The sequence below is a fragment of the Solea solea genome, chromosome 12, assembly GCF_958295425.1.
Source record: "Solea solea chromosome 12, fSolSol10.1, whole genome shotgun sequence".
NCBI lineage: Eukaryota > Metazoa > Chordata > Actinopteri > Pleuronectiformes > Soleidae > Solea > Solea solea.
In genome coordinates, this window is record NC_081145.1 from 24,994,099 (window position 1) to 25,018,970 (window position 24,872).

A 24,872-nucleotide genomic window follows, 5' to 3' on the forward strand; every position below is an offset into this window, starting at 1 on the left:
CAGATAAATACTTTTAAAGATAAATAATAAGTATATACTCGTGATCAATGCACTTTTTTCTCTTTAAAACAAAACCACAAAGACCAAAATGTTTTAAAAATGTTTTTTTTTTATTTGAAGCATCAGTGTAAGCTACAGGGCAGCTTTACTGAAAGAAGCAGAGTACAAAGAATTGCATTGTTGTTGTTGTTGTTGTTTACTAAAATACATTTTTCTCTTTTTTTTTATGAATTTCCAAATAAAATATTTCACCTGCAAAGATCTTTGCTGCTATCGTGAAATAAATTCACCCCTGCAATGTCACTAATTCCTCATTTTCATAAATACTGCAACACAAAAGTAAACACACACGTAAATAAGAAAGATTTCTTCAGACTTCAAATCACTCGACTCAACAGAGAGAGAGAGACACGGAGCCTCGGCGCTCGCACGTGACCGCGGTAATGATGATTTTCAAAGTGCGACCAGCGGAAAATCTCATTGTCTTGCATTGATTATCACCGACGTCACTAAGCTTCCCAAGGCCACCACCAGAGCTCCGAGGACAAACTTCCAGGAAAACCCCTAAAAGAAAAAAACAACAATGCAGAAACAAAGACACACATGGTTCACACAGTCCAACGCCGGCCTGGTGTTTATCAGGATAAGATTCTACAGTAGCTGCAGGCAGGGCCGGACCAAGGCATGAAAACCTCCAGCGGGGGGGGCCTTGAGCTTAAGTTATTTGGATTTCTTTCGTAATTGAAAATTGAAGATATAAAACCAAACTCATTAAACTGGTTTACTTGTTTAATTCTAAGGTTTAAAAAAACAATAGTCAAGCACTGGCTATTCTGAGGTGATGGGAGGGGGGGGGCTCCCAAATCAAATTCAGCTTAGGGCCCCATAAAGGCTTGGGCCAGCCCTGGCTGCAGGTGATATTTCTGGTTTGGACTTACAGGCGGTGTCTTCTTGGAAGGAATCACAAAGGGTGGGACATTTTCTCCAAGTATCTTTGCAGGTTTGGACTTCCATTCCTCTGTGTCTTTGTCTCCGGACTGTCTCCTGACGAGTTTAGATAACTCTAAGTGGATCGCCTAAGGAAGGAAACAAAGGAAGAGGAGGAGGAGGAGGAAAAATAATAATCGAATATTGACAAAAAAAGGTGGTGCAAGATGGTGCAGTTTTAAAAAATGTCCAGCAGGTGGGAGCAGAGCTCTGAAATACAAAGCCCCAAAGACCAAAGCTGAAGAAAAAAGAATCTTACCAGTCTTAATGTCTATGATTCATTTTAAAAACACACATTTCCTTTATATCATAATTTGCAAACGCTTCGATGAGATACAGCGGCCCAGAACTCGGGCTTCGCCTGTTTTCCGATCAGTGGACAATGATGTCCTCAAGGGTCGACTAAATCAGGTTTCTCCAAAGTATTTTATGCAGCATTGAGACAAGGGTGCAATTACCAGAGCAGCAGATATTTTCGTTTTGTCTAGACAAGACCAGACATACTATTTGTGTGTGCTCCATAGGTCAGGTCATGTTATACTGGAAGCAGTGTTTTGTAAACAGCTGATAGAAAAGTGCTCCTGACCCTCGGATTCATATCCCGCCTGCGGAGCGTCAAATAAGACAATTAACACACTGTCCGGCGTGTTATTCTATTATTGTTGTGACACTTTCTGATCTTAATTATATAGCACAGAGAGAGAGCCTATGTAGCAGCAGGGCAGGACAACTCTGTGACACTGTTTAGCTCATGTGTGTGCTATTTCTACCACGTTTGCCAAACGGCTCCGAGCACTGCGGTCACATCTGTAGACTGCCAGATGTGTCGTAGTGCCAGATTCTCCGCGGAGGATTTGGCAGATTAGACAAACCGCACAAACGAGACAGAACAGGCCCTTTGGTTTGGAGGTGCAGAGAGCAGCTCACTGGGATCGCTTCCGTTCAACATTGAGTGTGAAGAGGTGGCACGCACAAAGTGTTGGACAACAAGTTGGAAAACGTCGGTGAGCATGGATTCATTTCTGAACCTGGGAATAAAAGGAATGAATTACCTTTTGTACCTGGACTGCAGAGTTCTCCTTATCAAGCTACCCTCCACAACGACAAAGCAAAGAGAGCATTACATTCTTCTTCTGTTGAGGCACAGAGCAGCTGAAGACTTCAAAAACAAAACTCAGCTGCACTCGAGTCTTTCAAGAGCAATGTGGCCTCAGAAATGACAATGTTTGAAACTAGGAGGACTCTCTTTGTTGCTCGCTGTGAGACCAAACTAACCATTTGCAGCAGAAGGGCCTTGAACATAGATGATTAAAAATGTGATGGTCACTGTAGCTGAGACAAGGAGAGACAAACTGACAAAAAGACAACCACTGATGTGGCACTTCACTGATCTACAGTCAGTGAAAGACACACAAAGGCCCACTTAGGTCTGGATTAAGCTTCAAGTCTGACAGAAACTTAGGGATGACACCTCAAACTTTGGAAAAAGAGTTTTGGAAGTTTCTCGACACATCATGTTTTAGGTCACCTCTGTGTTTGCTTCAACTGAAAAAAATCAGCCATTCGAGTTATTGTATCTACTATAAGTATCCTTCCTACCTACCAACCTACTGCACCTCCCCTTCCTACCAACCAATATATCTACCTATCTACTGTTCTTCTAACCAATCTACCAACTATCTACTGTATCTCCCAGTCTAGCTACCAATCTATTTACAAATCTACCACCAATCTACCCACCAATTTATCTGCTAATCCACTTACCAATCTACCAATTTACTTACCGAACTATCTAGCAATAAATCTACTTACCAATAAATCTACCAATTTATCTACCAATCCATTTACCAATATATTTACCAATAAATGTACCCACCAATAAATCTACCAATTTACTTATCAAATTATCTAGCAATAAATCTACTTACCAATAAATCTACCAATCTATCTACCAATCCATTTACCAATATATTTACCAATAAATGTACCCACCAATAAATCTACCAATTTACTTACCAAATTATCTAGCAATAAATCTACTTACCAATAAATCTACCAATCTATCTACCAATCCATTTACCAATATATTTACCAATAAATGTACCCACCAATAAATCTACCAATTTACTTACCAATCTATCTAGCAATAAATCTACTTACAATCTACCCACCAATAAATCTACCAATTTACTTACCAATCTACCACCAATACATCTGCAAATATACTTACCAATCTACCTAGCAATATATCTACCAATCCACAAACCAATCTACATACCAATAAATCTACCTAACAATTTATTTACTAATATATGTATATACTAATCCATTAACCAATTTACTTACCAATTTGTTTGCCTACTGATTTACTGTTCTACCTATTTATCTCTCATTAATTTCTTCCTACCCACCAACAGTTCTCCACTTCCTACCTACCAACCACAGCCATAATGATAATAATAATAATAATAATAATAATAATAATAAGAAGAAGAAGAATAATAGTACTTAAAAATATTAATGGGGCCTATTTCTAGAAAGGGGATTCACAGACAGACGAGCTCACCCACATAATCTCACCTTGGTGGCCGGCTCCAGCCTTAAGGCCTTTTTCAGCAGCTCCATCGCCTCCTTGTATTCACTCCTGTCTGACAGGAGCTGAGAGAAACACATAGACATATTCATTTACGGGTTGATAGATATGAAGAACAGATGCACCATGTGGTCTCTCCCTCACCTTCCCGGCCCTGTACAGGGCCTTGACATTGTTTGAGTCCAGGGTCAGGACATCCCTGCTGGTGTGCAGCGCCTCGTCGTACTGTTCCAGTTTGATCTGAGCCGCCGCCAGGTTGTTCAAACACTTCACCCGGGAGTCCCGCACCTCCTCCTCCTCCTCGTCTGCCTCCACGCTGCTGCTGCTGCTGCCACCATCTGCACAGAGACGGAGCAACATGGCTGACGTCTTTGTTCTGCGCTGGGGACAATTTAATCTGGAGGACGACTGACAAATACCTACATGTGTAGTGTTTTTATTCCTTAATCCTTGACTTTGAGAAGCATGTGTAATGTGATGGTATCTGCATGGACACGCATTATTTTATCAGAAGATTTGTCCCACGGTTCAAGTGTTATTAATTAATGATGCACTCATGAAATTCTGGTGCAGATACAGAGAATTAAAGTAAGAATTTGGAGATATTAATGTCTTATTTGTTTAGGTTTGAAGACTTATCCAATTATCTTTAACAATACCTTCATTTAAAAATCATTTTTAGATTATCCACTTATTCATAATGGATGGATAGATAAAAAAGCTAGAGTCCAATAGTTCCTTGTAAAAAATACTGCTAATGTACGTTAGTGAATTAAGCTCAGAATAAGCCAAAAATGAGTTAAACTGCCGCCGTCTCTGCTTCATTATACTAATTTCTTCTTTCCTGGCCACCTTCTCATCTGCTAATTAGAGGATCTCGATGCCCTGATGAACTCCTCTCTTCAGTGCCACCGTCAGTTTACTCATCGCTCCTCTATCATTGACACATTATGAAGCAGTTCATGTTTCTCCCTCCGCCGACTATGTTTGGGACACATTTTCCTCCCGGGCCCCCTCCTGCCTCGTCAGTGATCAGAGTCATTAAGAAGGTAGAAATAATACGGAGGCTGATTAGCTTTAATTATGCTCTAGAATTAAGAAAAAAATCAGTTTTTAGGGCCCCCTGGTATGGGGGGTGGGGGGGTCTCGGGTGCATGTGGCTGTGCATGGTGATGGTGTGATTAGCGTGATGGCAGACTGGAGAGCAGCACAGAGCTTGTTATGTCATTCTGGGCTGAGATTGGATGTGGAGATGTTGCGACTGATGTTCTGCGTCAGACGTCGTGTTTTGGTCGCACACTTTTATCCGCTTTCATTTTCACCCTCTCCTGGGAAGATAATACTCACATCAACTATCACTACACTTTCCAGGTAAAGCTGACACTATGGAAATTCTGTTTTTTTGTTTTTTTTTTCCTATGAATAAATTGAGGTTTTGACGTGCGTTACCTCGGCCACATGTGGTTAGCACATCCAGAGCCATACAATAGGCCCTGGCAGCCATGCAGTACTCCTCTCTCTGGAAATGGAAGTTTCCCCGCTCTCGTTTCTGGTGGCCGATGCGGATGCGGTCTGCGATGGGCAGAGTTAATGGGTCTGGTTTCTCTCTAATGTCCAGCAGCTGCAGCTGGTAGAGTAGAGGAGCCCAGGCTGGAATATCAGGCTGTCTGCACACAAACACACACACGCACACACAGAGATATGAATAAGACCATTCATCACAGTTGAAATCCATCAAGGAATCAATCTGTTTTTGTGTGTGTGTGTGTGTGTGTGTGTGTGTGATTTTGCCTGATAGAAAAGGAGAAACAAGCCTGGTTCACATCCTGCTCACAAAACCTCATTTTCAACGGTGACACTTTACCAAAGGTATACTGTTGTAAAAAAGAATATTGCAATTTCTTCACTTTGCATTTGAAAGAGTACATTGTCTACATGGTTATACGAACCGTTGTTATTTATGAAATGAAATAATGATGAATTAAATCAACTAAATTCTCCTTTCTATCACTTAAATTAACATTAAGGTTCCTCTGGTAGCCCCCTTTGAAAAAAGAGAAAACATAACTAATCACTTTGGATGAGAAATAATAATTAAAAACATGTTATTAGGTATCTTATAGTCCTAGAATCAAATTTTAACTATAAACCCAACAGCATTTTCAACATCAATTTCATTCATATACACAAAAAATGCATTTAATAATAATGCAATGCAATAATGTATATATATTGTATTTGAAGTCATTTTGGAATCTCTCTGTGTCCGTGTGCAGCTGCAACATCTGACTGAACCTCAGTGAACCATGTTTTATCTCTGCCCTGAATCACACAAATGTATTTAAAAAAAAAAAAAAAAAAAACCTCAGTAGGTTTTTTATCTCGTGCTCAGACCTTAATAAAGACCACACTATTGCATCTGCTGCGGTTTTGCTGCAGCTAAGAAATCCTCGAGGAGGTTTAGGCTCCTAAGTTTTCCAGTTTGATTAGAGGCAGACACTCTCTCAGACCAGGAAGTCTTAAATAGATGAGAAAGATTTCAAACTAATACAATAAAAGAAGTACAGCTTCTATACTCGAGGCCTCTTCAATGGTTTCTCCTCAAAAACAAAGCAATATTTGTGTTTGTTTTCTTTAAATGAGCTTTGACAGCTGCTCTGCTTCTGTGTCGATTCAGTTTCGGTTGCATCCAGCCGCTCACGCGCGCCGCGTCTTAAAAGCAACAGTTGAAGGAACCCGAGTGACAGCGGCTCATTTGAGCAAACAGAGAATTTGAAAGTGATACGACGAGCCTGCGAGCGAGTCATTGGCTTCGTCTTACTCAGGAGTCACTCAGAAAGAAAGTTAATTGGGTTTTCAGCCGCTTGGCCGCCTTAACCACACGCCACACACGGGTCTCTGCGGTGAGCGAGTGAGAGTAAATGAATACACGGCAGCTGCGTGAATATGTTTGAAAAAACACACAAATATGACTGAAAAATATGGACAAATGAAAGAAAACGGATTATCTTTCATGTTTAAATGTGGTGTATTTAAATCTAAAGTGTCAGAAACTGACAGAAATGTAACATAAGTATGTATGTGTGAGTGTTACAATAAAAACAACTGGTTTTTGTTGCCTTAAAATGATTATTTTGAAGGAGAAGCTCACGGTGGACTCACACGTTCATGTCGATGCTATCGGAGATTAGCATCATAGTTAGCCAGCTAGAGTTGCTAATGTTGCTAAAGCTATGGTGACGTGATCGCGATTTGTACGACAACAAACCAATCATCAACAAGGAGGAAGACTTTCACAGGGTTCCCACATGCCCTTGAAATCCTTGAAAGTATGTGAATTTGAAAAACAAAATTCAAGGCCCCTGAACATTTTGGAAAATTGGGTCATTGAAAGTGCTTGAATGTTTTTGCAAGAAAGAAGTTAAGTCGCTATCTACCACAGCTGTAAGGTGCATTGAAAATAACCTTGAAAGTCCTTGAAAAATGCTTGAATCTGACCCTGAAAAAGGTTTACAGGTGCAGGTAAGCTGTGTCAGGACAATCTGTCCTTAAATTTGAGTAAATTGGTCCTGGAGAGTCCTTGAAAAGTCCTTAAATTTGATGTTAACGAAGGTGTGGGAACTCTGCTTTGACTGAAAGATGTGTTTGGGTTGTACAGCTGTGTCGTGTAATTTGATTGGCTTCCGTACACTGTAGGGATATTAGCATAACCTGATTTGATTATAAGCTGCACATGTAGAACGACATCCTTTATGGTATGTACAGGCCACCGTAGTTCCCTGACATGCTTGTGAAAGGAAGTGCGGATCGAAGTTGTCTTTTTTAATAATCTCTCATTCTCACCATTAGATGTCACTAGTTTGTGCACACTGTACTCAAACAGGATCCTGTCATTTTCATGGGTTCAACAAAATAAAGGTCTAAATACTAATGGGGACAATAGACGCTGGACTTCAACCTGTGGTTCCTGCAAAGCGATAGTGCTGGGAGTCGTGTCAAGCCATAAATTATTCAAACTGGTTGTGTCAGTGACACAATTTTTGCCTGTCAAACAGAATTAGTTGTATCCTTAGTTACTGCGAGGGCTTTGTCAGCAGGTGGGATGAGGTTACCCTTTCACCTTTTCTCTCTGGAGACGTCGTCCACTGTCACCGGAGTGTGAAACCAGCAGCTAAGCCAAGGTCTCAGAAACCTGAGCCAGATCCCTGCACCGGGAACGTTATCTCTGAGAGCTGTGAAAGCGTAGACGTGAGTCTCTCTCTCGGAAGCTGAGCGAGAGACTCACAGCTGACAGCAGCGTTTAGGCCTCGCGCAGCTTGTTTTCTGCTGCATGTTTTTACAAGGATCAGAGAGCGTCTGCTGTCAGAGTTGTGTAACAGGCTTTTGGGAAGCGGCAGATGTGGATTAATTTAGGAAGAACATACAGAGGAGCACACGGTCCAACTCCTGACTCGAAATAAAGTGACACTTGTGCAGTAAAATGCACTTGTGCTGTAGCTTAGTGTGGTCCTTGAATACTTTTGTCGTATCTGAAACTCTTGCACAATATTCCAAAGGCTGCATGTTATGTAACTACATACAATAACAGTGCGGTGAATAACACACACAGTGTCCTGCGTGTACTGTATAACGTGAACTACAAGTTCTGCAGATTCACAGAGGACAGAATAACTTCATATATACATAAAGAGAAAGTGAAACTTGCTTTCTTATGATTCTTATCAATGAAGACAAATAGGAAATGTTGGCTTTTGAGTAAGCAACTCTTTTGCTTCACTCATTAATGACAATGTGTTGATAATGTTCTATAGCACTGGTAGTCCTCATGTTTAAGATGCATTATAATTTAGTCATACATTGCATTCATTTATATATATTGAAGTAACATTGTCATTGTATCAATATCTGCACTATGTGAAGACAAGGACTCAAATCAAATGAAGAAAATGGAATTCAATAACATTTAAACAATATTATTTATTTTATAAACTATATTCAACCTAAGGCCCGCCCTACTCTGCCTGTGATTGGCTGACTAGTCCTGGCCAATCAGAGACAGGCAGGATGTCTCTTTCACTGAGTAGAAACAGTAGAAACGGTAGAAACACTGTGAGAAAAGAGTTGCCGGTCCGAATCTAATCTCCGCCAAAATTGATCCAAACTCAGTGACATGTCGGATCCAACCTATTGGTGACCTATGTTATATTTTCACTTTTACCCTTTAACCATAACCCCTTTTTTGCTTGCTTTAACAATCTTAGAGACAGAAAAATGTCCTGTGAGTAAGTGCTTTTGCCCGTTTTTCCAATATCTGGCACTTTACTGCATGTTAAAATAGTGTATTAACAATTTGAAATGAAGAAAAACAAAAAGATATGCATGCATGTTAAATTAGACTTTTGAACAGTATAAAACATATTTACCATAACATTTGTCTCATTGTGTAAAAACATGGCCAAAAAAATGCAAACTATGCACAGGCGCTCTCCTCTCTGGTGACAAAGACGCTGATTCTCCGGCTTCCTGCAACCGCACGAGTAAAATTACCGTAATAACCACATGTTGGCTTTAATGTGCAACCTCTCAGCTTTCAGAAATAGCTGGAATATTTCAGCTGTCATGTAAGTAAAAAAACTAAAACTTCTGTCAGCTTTGGGACTCAAAATTAAGTATTAGAAAAAGGAAAAAGTGCAAATATTTGCAATAGCTTTTTCAATTTTGAGGATTTAAACACAGTAAATATCGTGCGAAATATCAGCGTTTAAGCCTTGAAGACACTGTATCTGTTGCCTTTTACATGTAAGTAACATCTAAAGGTGCATCAGCACCTGAGACAACAGTCTAATTCAAACATGACAGCAAGGATGTGTTACAACCACACCGTCATGTTTGGCTGATCTGTATTTGCTGATTCTGTTTCCATACGCACGGAGCGTAGCCGCCAATGCCGGCCCGTGACTCACGCAGGTCGGACACATCAGAGGAGAAGTGATGAGTCATTGCTTATTAATGACTCTCGCAGGTACAGCTGCTTCAGTGCAAACAGACTGAATGTGCCCGCCGGAGAACGGAAACAGAACATCTCTGTATCTCACACACACACACACACACAGGGTTCAACAGGTGACATTTAGGCATTACAGTATATTGTGAAGGTCAGCAAATAAACAAGCACTGCAGGACCACAGAGTGCAGAACACCCCGTTACTTTATCAGGTTCACGTGTTCTTTTACACTATGTTGATGTCATCAGTCAGTCACAACTCTACGCATTAAGGCATGAAGACAGGGTCAAGACCACCTGGCGGCTTATAGACCAAGGTGATTTAAATGACTTGCAATATGGGGATCACGTAAATTGTAGGTCTAAATGTGAGCGTGAATGGTTGGTAACCAGAGAAGGTCCACAAGAGAAAGAAAAAAATATGATATATATGTATGTATATATAGATATATATATATATATATATATATATATATGTATGTCTATATATATATATATATATATATATATATATATATATATTGTAATCAGAGAACGATGGATGTCAGATCTATGAGGTTTGTGGTTTTCATGTGGGTCACTCACTGGTGATCAGTGCCACACACACACACACACACAAAGGGAGCTCAGCCAATGAACCCCCAGGGTCCTATTAGTGCAAACAGGAAGCAGAGTTCTGGTCAGCAGAGTGAGATCAAGACAAGATCTACAGTGAAATATGAACCTGCAACTTTATCCCGGGTCCTTGTTTTAAAAGTGAGCCGTGGAGGAGACGGCTGCCTGCTGCAGTCAGCTTCTGCTCACTCATGCCCACAAATACATTATTTTTCATGGAGACATGTTTGATAAAGAAGTTTGACGTGAGCACATTTGCGGCAAGATTCCTGAAGTAGGTCTTTATTCACTCTGTATTAATAAGCACTGAACATCCATCATCCAGAAAGAAGCTCCTGAGTCAGTCAATGAAGGACGGGAACAAGTGGCAACAGGTTGTGACGTCACCCGAAGGAATCCTTGAGGAAAGCGCAAGGCTGAGGTTTGGCAACCTGAAGTTCACCTGAAACCAGGCAGCGGTCAATCACACGCCAGTCATCTCATTTCTCTAAACAGGAACATCATTTACAGAAGTGACATCATGTTCTCATGAAGAAGAACCAGAAACTAGCAAATCACAGCAGGATGGGCTAGCACCGTGGCCTCACAGCAAGAAGGTTGCTGGTTTGCATCCATGTGGGTTCTGTCGGGTTTTCCAGTTTCCTCCCAAAAGTCCATATGTGTGAATGTGCGAGTGAATGGTCATTTGGTCGCGTCCCAAGTTGGGTATTTCTGTCACGGTCCTGTCCAGGTTCTCCTGTTTCCTCTCACAGTACAAAGACATGCAGATTTGGGGATTAGGTCAATTGGACACTCTAAATTGGCCGTAGGTGTACAGTAAGTGTGAGAGTGGATGGTTGTTTGTCTCTATATGTGTCCCTGTGATGGACTGGCGACCTGTCCCCGCCTTCCACCCTATGCCAACTGGTATTGGCACCAGCGACCCTCATGTGGAGGATAAAGCGGTAGAAGATAAATGAACTTCATGTTCTATTGAAGAAGACCTGAAACTAGCAATTGAGTAGATCAAGTATTTATGAAGAGCTAGTGCTATTGCCTCACAGCAAGGAGGTTGCCGGTTTTGTCCCACGTCGGGCTTTACCGCGTGGGTTCTCTCCGGTTTTTTGGTTTCCTCCCTCAAGTCCAACACATGCAGAGATTAACTGGCCACTCTTAACTGACCATAGGTGTAAATGTGCGAGTGAATGGTCATTTGTATGTGTGTCAGCCCTGTGGTGGGCTGGGTGAACCCCACCTTTAACCCCCGTGTCAGCTGGGATTGGCTCCAGCTGCCCGCGAGCCTGGTGTGGAGGATAAAGAAGTGGTCGACAATGAATGAACTCTTTAGGAAAATACTTTGGCTGAGAAGTCCCTGCTAGTTGCCACCTGACCCTGACCAGGGTTAAAGGTCAGTGAAGATGACACAGAGTGCAGAGATTGATAATCTTGTGACTGCAAATAGCTGGAGCAGCTAGAAAGCCAGCCTTTATGCTAAGCTAGCCGCTCCAGTTGCAACTAGCTTAGCTAATAGCTAGCAGGAGGAAACATGTAGACTGAATCTACAAATATTTCAACATTTCTTTAAAACAAAGGTCTCAAACTTGCGGCACGCGGGCCACATGTGGCCCTCCAATGGATTTCATTTGGCCCGTCACATAATATCAACCTATAATGGGTTATTATGTTGTTGTTTTTTTAAATGAATAGATTAGATTTGCATCATAAATATGTCAGTATTATGAACTATATCAAAACAAAATCTTAAAAACAAGCTTTTAAGATTTTTAAAATTTCACGAACCAAACAAGTATTTGATTAATTGAGAAAAGAAGTTTAATCGATTATGAAAATAATTCTTAGTTACAGTCCTAATTTTATCTCTAGGACACAAGATAAAAATATTTCTCCAAGGTCAGGAAAGGGAAGAGCTACAGTATTTTATTTGCTGTATAAATGGGCTGAAGGGATGTGGCAGTTTAGACATGAAACATAACAAAATAACGGATGGGGTTATCAAGATAGGATTATCTTTTGACTGAATAAAAGCGTATAACCTCATCTTTGAGGGCAGAACAACTTTCAATAACAGACACAGGGACTCGCTGTGTTTTCTCGACTATGAACAGATCAGATTTCCTGTATTCGCATGAATGACGTGATAAGGAGGAATCGCTTTCCCCTATTGTGTCATGGGAAGTTATGCAGTGATTATAAACTTCCTCATTAAGGTGCACATATGTCAGTGTGGCTGACTCACCCTGTTATCTCTCACAGACCCCACGCTGCTCTGGCTGAAAGGAAAAAAGTCCCTCAGAGGGAAAACAGTGGTCACTTTGACGTCATGCGCTCCATTTTAAAGGATGGAAAGGACAGTGATCTACCTCGTTGCCGTTTCTATGGTTACAGACCGAGACAATACACTGATATGCCACAATAAATGTGGTGTGCAGCCTGTATGATAGTACAAAATCCTGGCGGATTTATGAGCCTGTTTATGTTTTTACAGCGGTAACAGCCACTCTGCTGCTGCCGTCGTTCAGTGTTGTCTGTTTTGACTCCAGGACGGACACGAGGCACGGATGCAGCCGTGGAAAGCAGCTTAGCTTTAATCCCAGTATTGGTGAGACGTCACAGCTGTTTTCCCTCGCCTGCTGCCGTACAGCAGCCAGTTCATTTGCAGCCTCCTATTACGAGTCAGAGACCTCAGAAGCGAACAGCGAAAGGCCTTTCAGCTGTTGCCTCACCATGTGCTTTTCCTCCCGTGTTTTGTTTTTATTTCCTCTCGCAGCAATGGGCCAATGAAAGTGTGCTCGCCGGGGATCAAGGGCGGCTACACCCTACATCCTGGCTGTTGAGCTCCTCAAAGGTCCCCATATAATCAGCCACAGATTTCCTCAGCCTGTTAACATGAATCCAATCTCACCCTCAAATAGCTTCGGGGCAAATAAATGGTAGCGCTTTTTATTTTTTTTTTAAAAGGCAGGGATGTGTAGCTGCTCGTCTGCTGTGCCATTTCACAGCAACTCGTGAGGATGATTTAGTTACACAACTCTAAGTAGAGAAAGCACACTATTTACTGTAGCTGTCTGCAGTAGGCCACAAGAAAAGAGACTTTTCTTCTTAACACACAGTTATTCTTGTGTATTCCTGAGGTCTAACAAACGTGTTAACGAGGCGTGAGAATCACAGGGTACCTCACGATACACGATACGTGGTCCGCGATACAAATACTATCGCGATACATCGATTCCGTGATAATCAGTATATTGCGGGACAATCATATAGCGATACATCACGATATCACAACATCAACAAAGTGCATAAAGTCTGTGTATTGAACGTGGATGGTGCATCTCTTAACGCAGCATAAAATAGCGTAAAATATCGATATTTACCCTGGCGTATCGGTTATCGCATTGCACGAGGAAAAGGCGGCGATATATCACTGAATCGATATTTTGATATCTGCATCACTACAATTCTCAATATATAAGTGCTTGTTTTAATATGCAACAATAAAAAAAAGCATATTTATGATGCAACATTTATCTATTAATTTAAAAATAAAAACATATAGAAATGACTCGTTACAACTTGATATCGTTTGGAGGGCCACATGAATCCGATTGGAGGGCCACATGTGGCCCCCAGGCCGCAACTTTGAGACTACTGCTTTAGATCCATATAAGACGACATCTGCCTCCACACCTGCACTCCAGAGAACATACAGTATATCACGTAACCACTGGCGTGTCAGCGTTAACATGAAACATATGATCCACTCTGCAGTTATTTGCTTTGGAAAAAAAAGAATGAAAATCTATGACCAAAAAACAACAATGGTAAAAAGAGCTGGGATGTCTTTTCTTGGAGGGAACTGAAACTGAAAGCCAGTGTTATGTGTGTTGTCATTCTCAGTGGTTTGCAAGTGATAAGAACCCCTGCCACTAAAGTGCAACACTTAAAAACTCTGTAGAGATACAACATAAAAAACAGCAGATGTCATGTTTGTATTTGGGCCAAACTAAAGGAAAATAAATATTGAAGCTTGTGAGATTAAGGTGATGTAATATTGTTTTCAACAGCAAACCTGCAACAAGATGAGGGAGGTCCTTTGCTTTGGTTCTTCACAAACAAGGAAACATTTCATCTTTTGGCACCACATTAACATTAGTATCAGACTCACAGAGGAAATCCTCTCTTTATGTGATAAACCGAAGCCCTATGGCAGTGTAATTAATTGCGTTGATGGAATTAGCCAAGGCAAAAGCCTTTTGAGGCAAAAGCCACAAAAAAAGTTGTAATATTAGGATATTTTCCTCAAAATATTCCACATATTTATGTCAAACAATGAGATAAAAAACATCTTAATCAGCTCAAATCTGGATATGGATGCTTCACTTCCGTCATCTGATGCAGCTTATTACAATAAATCCTAACAAGACACTGGACACGCTCAATAATGAATGGTGTGAATGAATGAATGATTGAATGAATGAATGATTGAATGACTGATATTCAAAGCTCTACAACAAAAACAACACCTTTGCTCTGAATCATAGCTCAGCTATCCAGGACAGGTTTTTAGTTTCTACCTTATGCAATGATCTGAAATCTCTCTCTCAGGTTTTTGTGCTCTGAAAGTGTGGCAACATGTTCATGGAATTGTTCCTCACAAAAAAAGTTTCAAAGCTTTTTGCTCCCATATCAGTGAATGAAAGCATGTCACTGCGGTCATAATCTGGCATATCAACTATCAGCTATTCTATTCCATGCAGGAAAAAAACGATAAATATTATATCATCAATATCAACAGGGGAAAAAGGAAGGTGTGGTCAAGAGTGATCAAGGTTTAGTTTAGTTACCGGGGATTATCTGAGAGGTAAACGTTAACCTGGTAATTCTCTTTATGCCACTGTTGGTTACGTCTAAACTGCCAGTAGTGGCTTTGCCTTCTGAACTTCAAAGCTCTCTCTGTCTCTCTCTCGCTCTCTAAGTTACGACAAATTCTCAGCGAGCAAGCCAAAAAATGTTGCTCTTTAAAAGATGAAAGTTCTCATCTTCCATTACTGTCATACCTCACATTAATGTCTGTCTACCTCAGCCATGAGCAGTAAAATGAAAAGGAAAGAATGGAAAAGAGAAAAAAGGAGGCCAACTGCTGAAAAAAAAAAAAAAAAAGATGATGGAGACGTGACTCCTTAAAAAGCAGTATTTTGTGCTCTCTTTTTTGCTCTAAACATAAAGTCATTGTGAGACATTGTCATTCTGCAGAGTGGCTGTTTGTTGCCGAACGTTTGTGATTTGCTGCTTTAGGTATGATATTCAGGTCGGGAAATAAATGTCATAAAGAGATACTGATCAGGAATTAATTTCCCTTCTCAGGCCAAGCTGTCGTGCTGCAACCAGATAACTGCCGCTGAGAAAATGCCACCGTTTCTGGAATATCATTTTACAAATTGAGCAACATAAGAAACAGCGAGTAGTCATCACGCTCGCTGATTGGCTGCGTTTGAATTTGAGTTTCAGCTGCACCTGGCCTTTGCACCTTTAATGCCGGACATTCACTGTGTCGCACCACTTGTGCACATCATGCAGAAGCGTCATTATTATTCACGCTCGCCCTCCCTGTCATACGATGACCGTAATCTAACCAAATAAAGATCCAGCTTGCGTTCAGCAGCAGCCGGCTCTGTTTCCCTGTGCAGCCTGTGAATCGATACCAGCACACTGAACTCTCCACTTATTAGTCAAGGTGTCACCGAGGGAGGAGGCAGCCTGAGTAAAGCGATGGCCATTAGCGCCGTCCTTTTGTCTCTCTGACCTGGAGCATCGACGATAAGGCCGTCACATTTCTTAAAAGCAAAGGGCACGACTTTACTCGGCCACAGCCAGCAGCAGCAGCAGCGGCGGCATAAGGTCACGCGCTGCACAGATAGGAAACACAAGCCACGACTACACACAGAGAGCCTGTTTACGAGAAATGTCAGGCTGTTCTTGCTCATGTTACGGTGTCAAACTGATCACTTCAACAGCCCGTCGCCATCTGGAACGACTGTATTAAACACATAACCCCGGTGCAACTAATCCCATTGGTGCTATCAAGCAACTGCGATCTACTTTGTTAATTCCTAGAGCCTAAACACTGCACATCTGACTCAGATTTTGCAGGGAGCCTCTGCCAGTCATTAACTCTGTGAGCAACATTGTGAAATTCTCTGCGTCTGTGCGTGTGTGCGCCTGCAAGACACGACGGTCGGTGACGTAGCGCTGACGTCTCAGCGGGATGAGTCACGCTCCACGTCCTCACCGACGGAGCCTCTTCATATTCCTAAAACACAGACACATACTCAAGCACACACACACACACACACCAGGGCTCCTCGGCTTCAAGCAGCATTCATCACCTCACACCCCCCGCAGCAGCAGCAGCAGCAGCAGCAGCAGCACACACGCTTGTTGGCTCCACGTGTGCCAAACTATAAAACATGACACATATGGCACATATGGCACATGCAGTTAACCTGTAGATACACCTCTGGGTCTTTGTTTCACACATCTCATGTCTGCAGAGTCTGAGAGTCAGGCATCCAGTTCTGCATATTTGATGATTCATTAATGTATCTGTCATGATAAAAGGTTTTTTTTTTACGCATGGGAAGTTGACCAATAGCATAACAGTAAACTGGTACCGCCTCCAATGACTTACCGACCAAAAATTTAAACTTAAAATATAAAATTAAAAATTAAAACCTCTGGAGGTAAGGTGCTGTGTGACTATAAAAGATTAAATATGTGGTGCATCACATTGCATCTTGATGGAATTCATGAGGGTCATTGGATGCATGTCGTAGCTGCTCCCCTTAACTCACCTCTAATTTTCCAAAATAAAACATCGTTCAGAATCAGATAATAAATAAAACAGAAATAATGTAAGTTATGTATTCTTTCTGTGCGACCTGGTACCTGTCCGTGGCCCGGGGGTTGGGGTCCACAGGCCTAGACGATCCGGTCCAGACGCAGGACCGCACACTTGGCATTTAAATCAAACTATTTCAGAGAGGAGATTCCTCCAGGGGGGTTTGGGATCTTACAGGAACTCACATGATGTAACATGACTTCAGAATATAAACAGACATGGAGGCGGACTGTCACTTTTGTCTGTTAATATCTGTGGATGAAGTCTTGGCTGAGAAGACGGAATCAACTTGGCTTGTACAAGTGACGGTTCTAAACAAAGGTACGCAACATCCGTCCGTGTCTGAGAGCTAAAATCACGCCTGCTAAGCCCTCAGACTGGTGGATAATTTGGCCGGATAATCTGTTCAAACCAGCCCAAAATCAGAAGGTACCCAAGATTGTCTGAAGAACCACATTGGAACCAAAATCTGGCCAATTGTTCTCTTGTCTCCAATCTCCAGTATCTGTCCAACAATATGTTTGCTTAATGCTCATTCCGAGCATGTATATGGCTGCAGTTCCATTCACATAAATGAAAGTAGGCATCAGTCTCTCCCTGCATGCTTACGCAATCTCTCATTCCATTTCAGCAGAGGTGATTTCTCACCAGGACTCTACCCTCGTTTGTTTGGCCTTGTCTTCTCTGAGTGATGGATTGTACCTGAGTGGAAACGGGTGGACTTACACAATATCATGCAAGCATGTGTGCTAGCTGCCTTATTTTTGACCAAAATAAGAGCGCAATACATGTGCTTGAGAAAAACCAATCCCAAACATTGTTAGATGTTGCTCAAACAGCGTGCTGCATGCTTATTGGCTCACTGATGAGATTAACTCCTCAGGTACTGAAATGACATATTGAATTACCTTTTTGAAAGTTCAAACGTGTCTGGAAAAGGGTCAGCGTGCAACACAAGGGTACATCACATGGACCATAGTGGACCTCTGCAGTCACAGATCTGCTCCCATTCCACGAGAGTCACAGCTGAATCAAGTGTCTTCATGAAACAGCATGAATTAACGTTTGATTACTTTTTCTTATTTTCTTTTTTTAAACACTTCCTGACATTTTATGGCCCTAACAACTCGTTGAAAAGATCTAAATATCCAGAAAATAATCAACAGATTACTCGATGATGAAAATAATCCTCAGTTGCAGCCCTTCTCATGATTAAGAGCCCAGCTTTTTGGCAGATGACGCGGCTCTTGGCTTCAGCAGACACTGTGACACTGGGGCAACATGCCGGTGAGTGTGAAGCCGCCAGGATGAGAATCAGCACCTCCAAGTCTGAGCTCATGGTTCTCTGCTGGAAAACTGTCCCCCGCTCAGAGAACAAGGGTGAGCTGCTGCCAAAAGTCAACGTCTTGGTTACTTGTGGTGTGATTCACGAGCTTTTGCACGATTGAACTAAACAAAACAAACCGACCTGCTCCTCTAAATCTTAATCTACATGAAATCACTCTTTTGAATCATAGAAAGAGTTAAATGTTTTCTGTGAACCACATGGCTTTTCCTCAGCAGGCTGCTATGACTACACTGGCTTGCCCTTTTCATCCATATCTACAATTCTTTTTTTATATTTATTGACACGATGCTTCTCTTATAGCTTCCGTATATCAGTCACACAGGATGTGATGAAACGGTTTGTTATGATGTTGTCCTGTTATCTTCTCCTCTGCTCTCTCGTCTATTGTGTGGTAAGAGCTCTTACGTGGACATGGTTTTAATCATTTTGTAACCTCACATCCCTTCTGTTAAAAGCCTTGTGTACCAGCCCCGGCGGTGTCGTCGCAGACAAGAGAAGTGCAGGGGGGATAGAACAATGACAAAGCTACAACCACTGTGGCGTTTCTTGTGTCCTCATGTCCTGTCTTTTTCCAAACCCTTGAGGGACAATAAAGGGTCCTAAACTGAACTGTGTTCCTATCTAAAAGTCAATGAATTTAAATTGAGATTTACTGTCCTCCTGACTCACCCACCCTCAATCATGAAAAGCAGAAGTAAGTGAGGGACAGTAACCACGGCTGCTACGATGACAGAGATAAACCTGAGATAAACCTGTTAGCAGTAGGAAAAAAGGTAAACAACCTGGGAGATTAGGTGTCGGGGGGGGGGGGGGGGGGGGGGGAATACTGCTGTGGCACCAAAACAAGGCATCGTCTACTTTATTAATGCTCAAATTTGATTAGTTGTTGGGGTTTTTTTTCAGTTGAAGGTCGAGCCATGAAGCTATAATGAGGCACTAGGTCTGACGAAGAGAATGCAGAGTTCATGTTTATTCAGAGAGCAAAGAACCCTTATCTGAAGCAGCGTGCTACAGCTGTAGGTGCAGGCTGGGCTGCTCGTGCAGCATGAGGTCTGGGTGTGGCTACTCAGCCTGCTGTGTCATAAATAAAGAAAACATGCAGAACTCAAACTTGTTTAGGTCACATAACACGCACACGGCCAAGAGTTTGGTTGTTGCAGAAATCCTTCACGGCATGAAAGAAGAAGAAGAAGAAGAAGAAGAAGAAGAAGAAGAAGCATGTTAGCATTTAGAGGTGACACAAACACAGGGAAAGATTCATGGCTGTGTTTTCCACAGAGGAGAGTCTCAAAGGTCATGTTCTTCATTTGTCTCAGGTGGTTCTGCAGAGTGACTCACAATGTCTTCATCACAGAGAGGAACCCCACCTCACTGATTTTCCTGAGTGGACAATGTTATGTACTGTATCTGGAGACAGGGGGATGGGGGGGGAGGGGGGAGGGGCTTGGTGTGCATGAACGTGACAGACACCAGCACAGCTCTGTGGTGAGTGAGTCATTGTACCTGTCTACTGGCAAGTACCGATGTAATGAAAAGCAGAACTGCCAGTTCTCGGGCTGGTGTCATGTCACACTGGGTGATAAGAGGAAGAAACACCGAATAAACCGGTGGGTCACAACGTCATTAAATCATATTTTTAAAGTCACTGCATCCTAGTAAAGCACAGTCTTTTTCACCGTAAAATTAATTTTTAAACTGCGGGAGAAGCCGCTGAAAGAAGGCAATTAACACCATTCCTGTTGCCAGTGGTTTTTCTGCTCTGTGGTGTTTTTTTCACCCATACGGGGTAAACCACATGAGTCAGGAGAAGAAGAAAAAACAACTCCATAACCTGCATTAACACAAATTATTCAGTGTTACGATTCTGCATCTTTTACTTGTGTTTATTTAAAGCAGAACTTTGCAAGTCTTCTCTCCAGAGCTCCCCCTACAGTTGCGGAGTACTAACTGCCTTCGAGACTGTAGGCAGCTAATCTACAGCTTTCGCAAGACCTTCTGATTGTGAAGACTCCGGATCTCAGGGACTGGTGCACCGCTAACAGACAGTAGGGGGAGTGGAGGCAGCTCCCAATCGCCCCGCATCAACCCATTTAACTTTCACAATGACTCTGAAGCTGCGGTACAAATCCTGGATGGTTCCTCTTCAAATCAATCCTTCAAGATTATCTGATTGATTAAATAAATGCTATTGAGCTCAAGTTTTACAAGTAAGTAAAGAAGTAAGGATCACTACGAATATTAATGCTAACAGCTAGTTTATGCACGTACGTTCCCGCTGATGCCAAAGTGGATAAAAAGTCATTTGACGGCCATTAAAACTCATTTAAACCTGGTGGGTTTTAAGCATGGTTTTGTTTGACCAGGGTAAATGGGGTATAACTGATTACTGATTATTATAAGTGATTACGCCAACAAGTACAGTATTCCACCCCTGCCAGCGCCACACACACACACACACACACACACTCACAAACAGATGACTCCGCTGATCACTAACACCCTCACGCTGGCTGCTCTCTGTGAATCACTCGGCCTACCTGCCCGTCTGCTCCGAGAAATGTCACTGTTACATGTTTCAGCCGCATTCCTCACTGGATATGGGTGTGCCTTCATACGGGAAGAAGGCCTCTGCGACTGCCAACTTCTTCCAGGATGTAAACAAAGATTCCCCTTGAGCGCTTCACCCAGAAGTCATTTCATTGGTCATTGTATGTTTTTTCAAACAAAAAAGTAGACTGGGTTTATATTATTTGCACACTGATGTTTTATTTAACAGCTAGATTCAATATACTTTCTGGATGTGCTGCGGGTAAAAAAAGTAAAAGAAATATGTGAACTGAAGTGAACTGTGACCTGCTCAACCTTAGTCTTAACCCTTACCAGAGAGCATTTAGGCTGCTTTTTTTCATTATTATGTTAAAACGTACAGTAAATACAGAGGCTATAAGAATGTGCAACATAGATTGACTTATATCCTTTTTTTCAGCACAGCATAGACAATCTGAGGCAAAAAGTCCTCAAATGTTTAAAATTGGATTGAATTTGTGAAATTTGGAAATAGGTCAGAGTTCGAAGTTCCCTTGGCTTATTTTTATAACCAAAAACAAAAGAAAAACAGTCTCATTTTGTGACTTCTGCACAACCTAACTTTGACTGAACAAACACATAGCAAGATGAATATAACCCTGAATATGTGACCTATAAACACACACACACACACACACAGGATGTTGTGTATTATTCCCACGGCAATTTATCATGAGCACTAAGGGTTTAATAACACACACATATGTAATATTGAAAATATCACCGGGCTTTAACAATCAACCCATGCCTCTACTTTAATACAAACAAAGTCCATTGACATTATTTATTCATATCAATTCATTAAAACTACAGTTTATCCGCTGTCTTGTGTTTTTATGTTTGCAATTTTAATGATGTCGTATGAACTTCCAATCACATTGACACTTGTATATTATTGGGTAATATTTCAAAAACACTGCCAATATGTCAAATATAAATCCAAGTCTTGCTGTATCTACATCTAAATTACTACTGTTTGTTTTGGACAGTGAGAGCCTGGCAGTCTGACAGAACCAAAGTAAGGATCAAATAAAACTGCAGGTGATGAAAATTACACAATAACAATCCGTCATTGAGGTTAATGTCACTGTACTTTCCCATGAAGCATCAGTCAACAACAGGCTTTGACCTGCCACTATAAAGCCAGATCAGTAAGTCTAGATTAATCACGGCTGCAGCAGCCATCAGACCCACATCCCCTGAGGTCAAAGAGAGGGAGATTCCTCTCTCCCTGTCGCTCCCTCTCTCCTCCTGGTAGTACTTGTTTGTTTTTTCCTCTCAGTAACTGACAGTGATAGCCATCTGGTGTGTCTCCACACAGTCTTTCTACGGCTCCATTAAAGTCTATAAGAGTGCAGGGCCTGTTCCAAACATGCCTGTCGAAGTGGCCTACATCGGTTTACCTTACAACTTTTGTTAAAGAGACAACTTCACACACACAACACACCACTTCATCAGGTCCTGACCATCACAGCTGCCACAACACAGCATGGAAAGTCCCATCACAATTGCAATTTCAGCGTTTCTTGACGCTTACTGTTGTGGTAGTAGGAATTCTGCTTCTGGCACTAATATGTAGAGAGTTAAATGGCTTGTTTTTCAAGAACCTGATGAGAGGTTCTCTAGGGAACACAAAGACAAATGGGGCTAATGGGCAGTTTTCAACGATACAGTTCCAGCACTACTTGGCTCGACTCAACTGTTCTGGCGAGTTTCCAGGCGAGCTGAGACGATACTAAAATGTGTCGTCACATTTTAGTCAATCTAACCCACCATTTTTAAAACCCGGCAAGAGCGTTGCACGAGGTGCAAGCGTTCCTGTGTTTGGTGGCTGGTGAGAGTCAGCTGGTTTGAGGAGGTTATATGAAGTAATGGAAAACAACATGTCTGATACCCAAACTAAGTCAAGTTGAGTCGAGTAGACAAATAGTGCTTGAACTTTACAATGAAAAAGCTCCAAAAAGTTCTCCCAGTATGGAACGATAGATTAAATAAATGACCTGCTATACTTGAATGTTGCATTTTTAAGCCACTTCGGGAAATGTGCAAGTTATTTTGTTGTCAAACCTGGATTTTTTCCAAAACGTAAGATGTAACTACTGCTATTATCAACACAACAATGCTATTTGTGAATTCCCCAGACCGACGTTTCCGTGTCCGCACAGAACCTGATCCTTGCCTTTGTGTGTTTCCCCGTTCATAATCGCCCGCTTGTGATTAAACATCTTCATCATCACACACTTGCTAATGTTACAGAGCTACTAAACTGGCCCCCTGTGGTGTGTGTCATAATGACATAATGCAATGATGCAAACAGATGAATGATTAACGATGAGTCGAAATTGTCCATATAGACTTGGATTCAACTATTGATTTAACGATGACAGATGCCAGTAATTCAACTAATTCCACTTCAACGTGCACCATAGAGCTTGTTCTCAAACGTGCCAAGAAGAGTACACTAACCTATTTGCTGCCAGCACCAGGGTTTAGGACTGCTTTTAATTTGTTGACATGTGGCCAATGTAACCATTCAGCGAGTGCACTAATTCACTGTGTTGTAATGGAACACTGAATGTGTAGTGCATGCTCTCTGTATAATGGAGATAGTGCAGCCTCTCTTGACTGAGGTTTTCTAGTTTTGCAAGTTTGGTTTTGTTGAGATGTAAATAAAGCAGCTGCCTGTGACATTTAATGTTGTTGACTTTGGGATTGTCAAGTTCTGATGAAGCAAACTCCCTCTGGCCTCCTTTGAACATTTCTGAGTCAGTACTTTCCATTCTCAGCTATGCCAGTTCACCTCCAGCATTGCACTTGTCCCAGTATACTAACACTAGTGGGGAATCAATTAACTGAATGAGCTGTGTCTGCCTCTGCTACACTAGGTGGCGATAATTCTGGTAGTTTGTATTAGGCTGTTTCTGGTTTTAAGCATTCCCACCATCCCAAAATTACTTGGATCCAACAAATGAACCAGCATGGATTTCACCATGGTTTTTTTGCCTTTGTCTGATGCTCAGTTTCCATCGTGATACAGTTTGGTTTGGTAAAGTACGGTACAGTTTGGAATGGTAAAGCCCTGAGTCAGGCTTGCATTTTGGCTGAGAACAGAACCTTTACTTGGTAGGTGGGGTGTGACTGATGGCCGTTTCAGCGAGATACATAGTGTGATGTCTTACCGGTGTGACGACAACAAGCGACGACCACAGACAACAACGGCTGGCAGTTATTTTCTGGCATCTTCTGGTTTTTTCGTCTTAATTTTTTTCCTTCTTAGTGGTGGAGTGCTGTTTAAAATATGTACACTGCTTGCAAGGGAGTGAAGTTTTTCAGCTGACTGTTGTGGGTGACCTTGCCATACCATTTTACTCTTGCACCCCAAGGGAAGAGTGCCAAGAAATGGAATGGTAGGGGCCAGTCATTTTAGTACTATCCCTAATGGAAGCGCAGAAAACAGTTCCACTTGATGGAAACACAGCTTTATTCTTCTGTGTACTCGCTCGTTCTATAGATTCATCCCCCCAAGCCAGCTTGAGTCCGATTCTAGTCCGACGTAGGGTGCATTCATACCAGCTCCTTCTTAATTGAACCCCGGTTCATTTGCTCGGAAATTCCGGTTTATTTGGGGAGCTTTGAATGCGCAACTGAACTCTGATGTGCACCAAAGAAGCTAACTCTGGTCCGCCTAAAAATGTAGGTCTCGGTTCACTTCAAGTGAACCAAATGCAGGAAGCAGACAACAATGCAGGGCATTGTGGGTAAACACAACCAAAACATACACACGTGTAGATGATAGCCGGGAGAAATGGCTGAGCCTGTTGTTGCATATGTGTAGTATGAA

At 41.8% G+C, this 24,872-nt stretch overlaps 1 protein-coding gene across 2 annotated transcripts in view; it reads right to left on the reverse strand.

Moving 5' to 3' along the window:
- Window positions 1-89: 89 nt before the first annotated feature.
- The window catches only part of LOC131470196 (peroxisomal membrane protein 11A-like), a 73,155-nt gene continuing 48,372 nt past the window's right edge, over window positions 90-24,872 (reverse strand). Inside the window, exons 5-10 of one of the 2 annotated variants that reach the window (XM_058645853.1) lie at window positions 5,030-5,247; window positions 3,725-3,918; window positions 3,568-3,645; window positions 2,040-2,075; window positions 939-1,076; window positions 90-564 (exon numbers count right to left, since the gene is read on the reverse strand). In XM_058645853.1, coding sequence (XP_058501836.1) covers window positions 478-564; window positions 939-1,076; window positions 2,040-2,075; window positions 3,568-3,645; window positions 3,725-3,918; window positions 5,030-5,247 — 751 coding nt within the window. In that variant the 3' untranslated portion in view covers window positions 90-477. The remainder of the gene's footprint in view (window positions 565-938; window positions 1,077-2,039; window positions 2,076-3,567; window positions 3,646-3,724; window positions 3,919-5,029; window positions 5,248-24,872) is intronic. The other variant, XM_058645854.1, reaches the window with a different exon arrangement.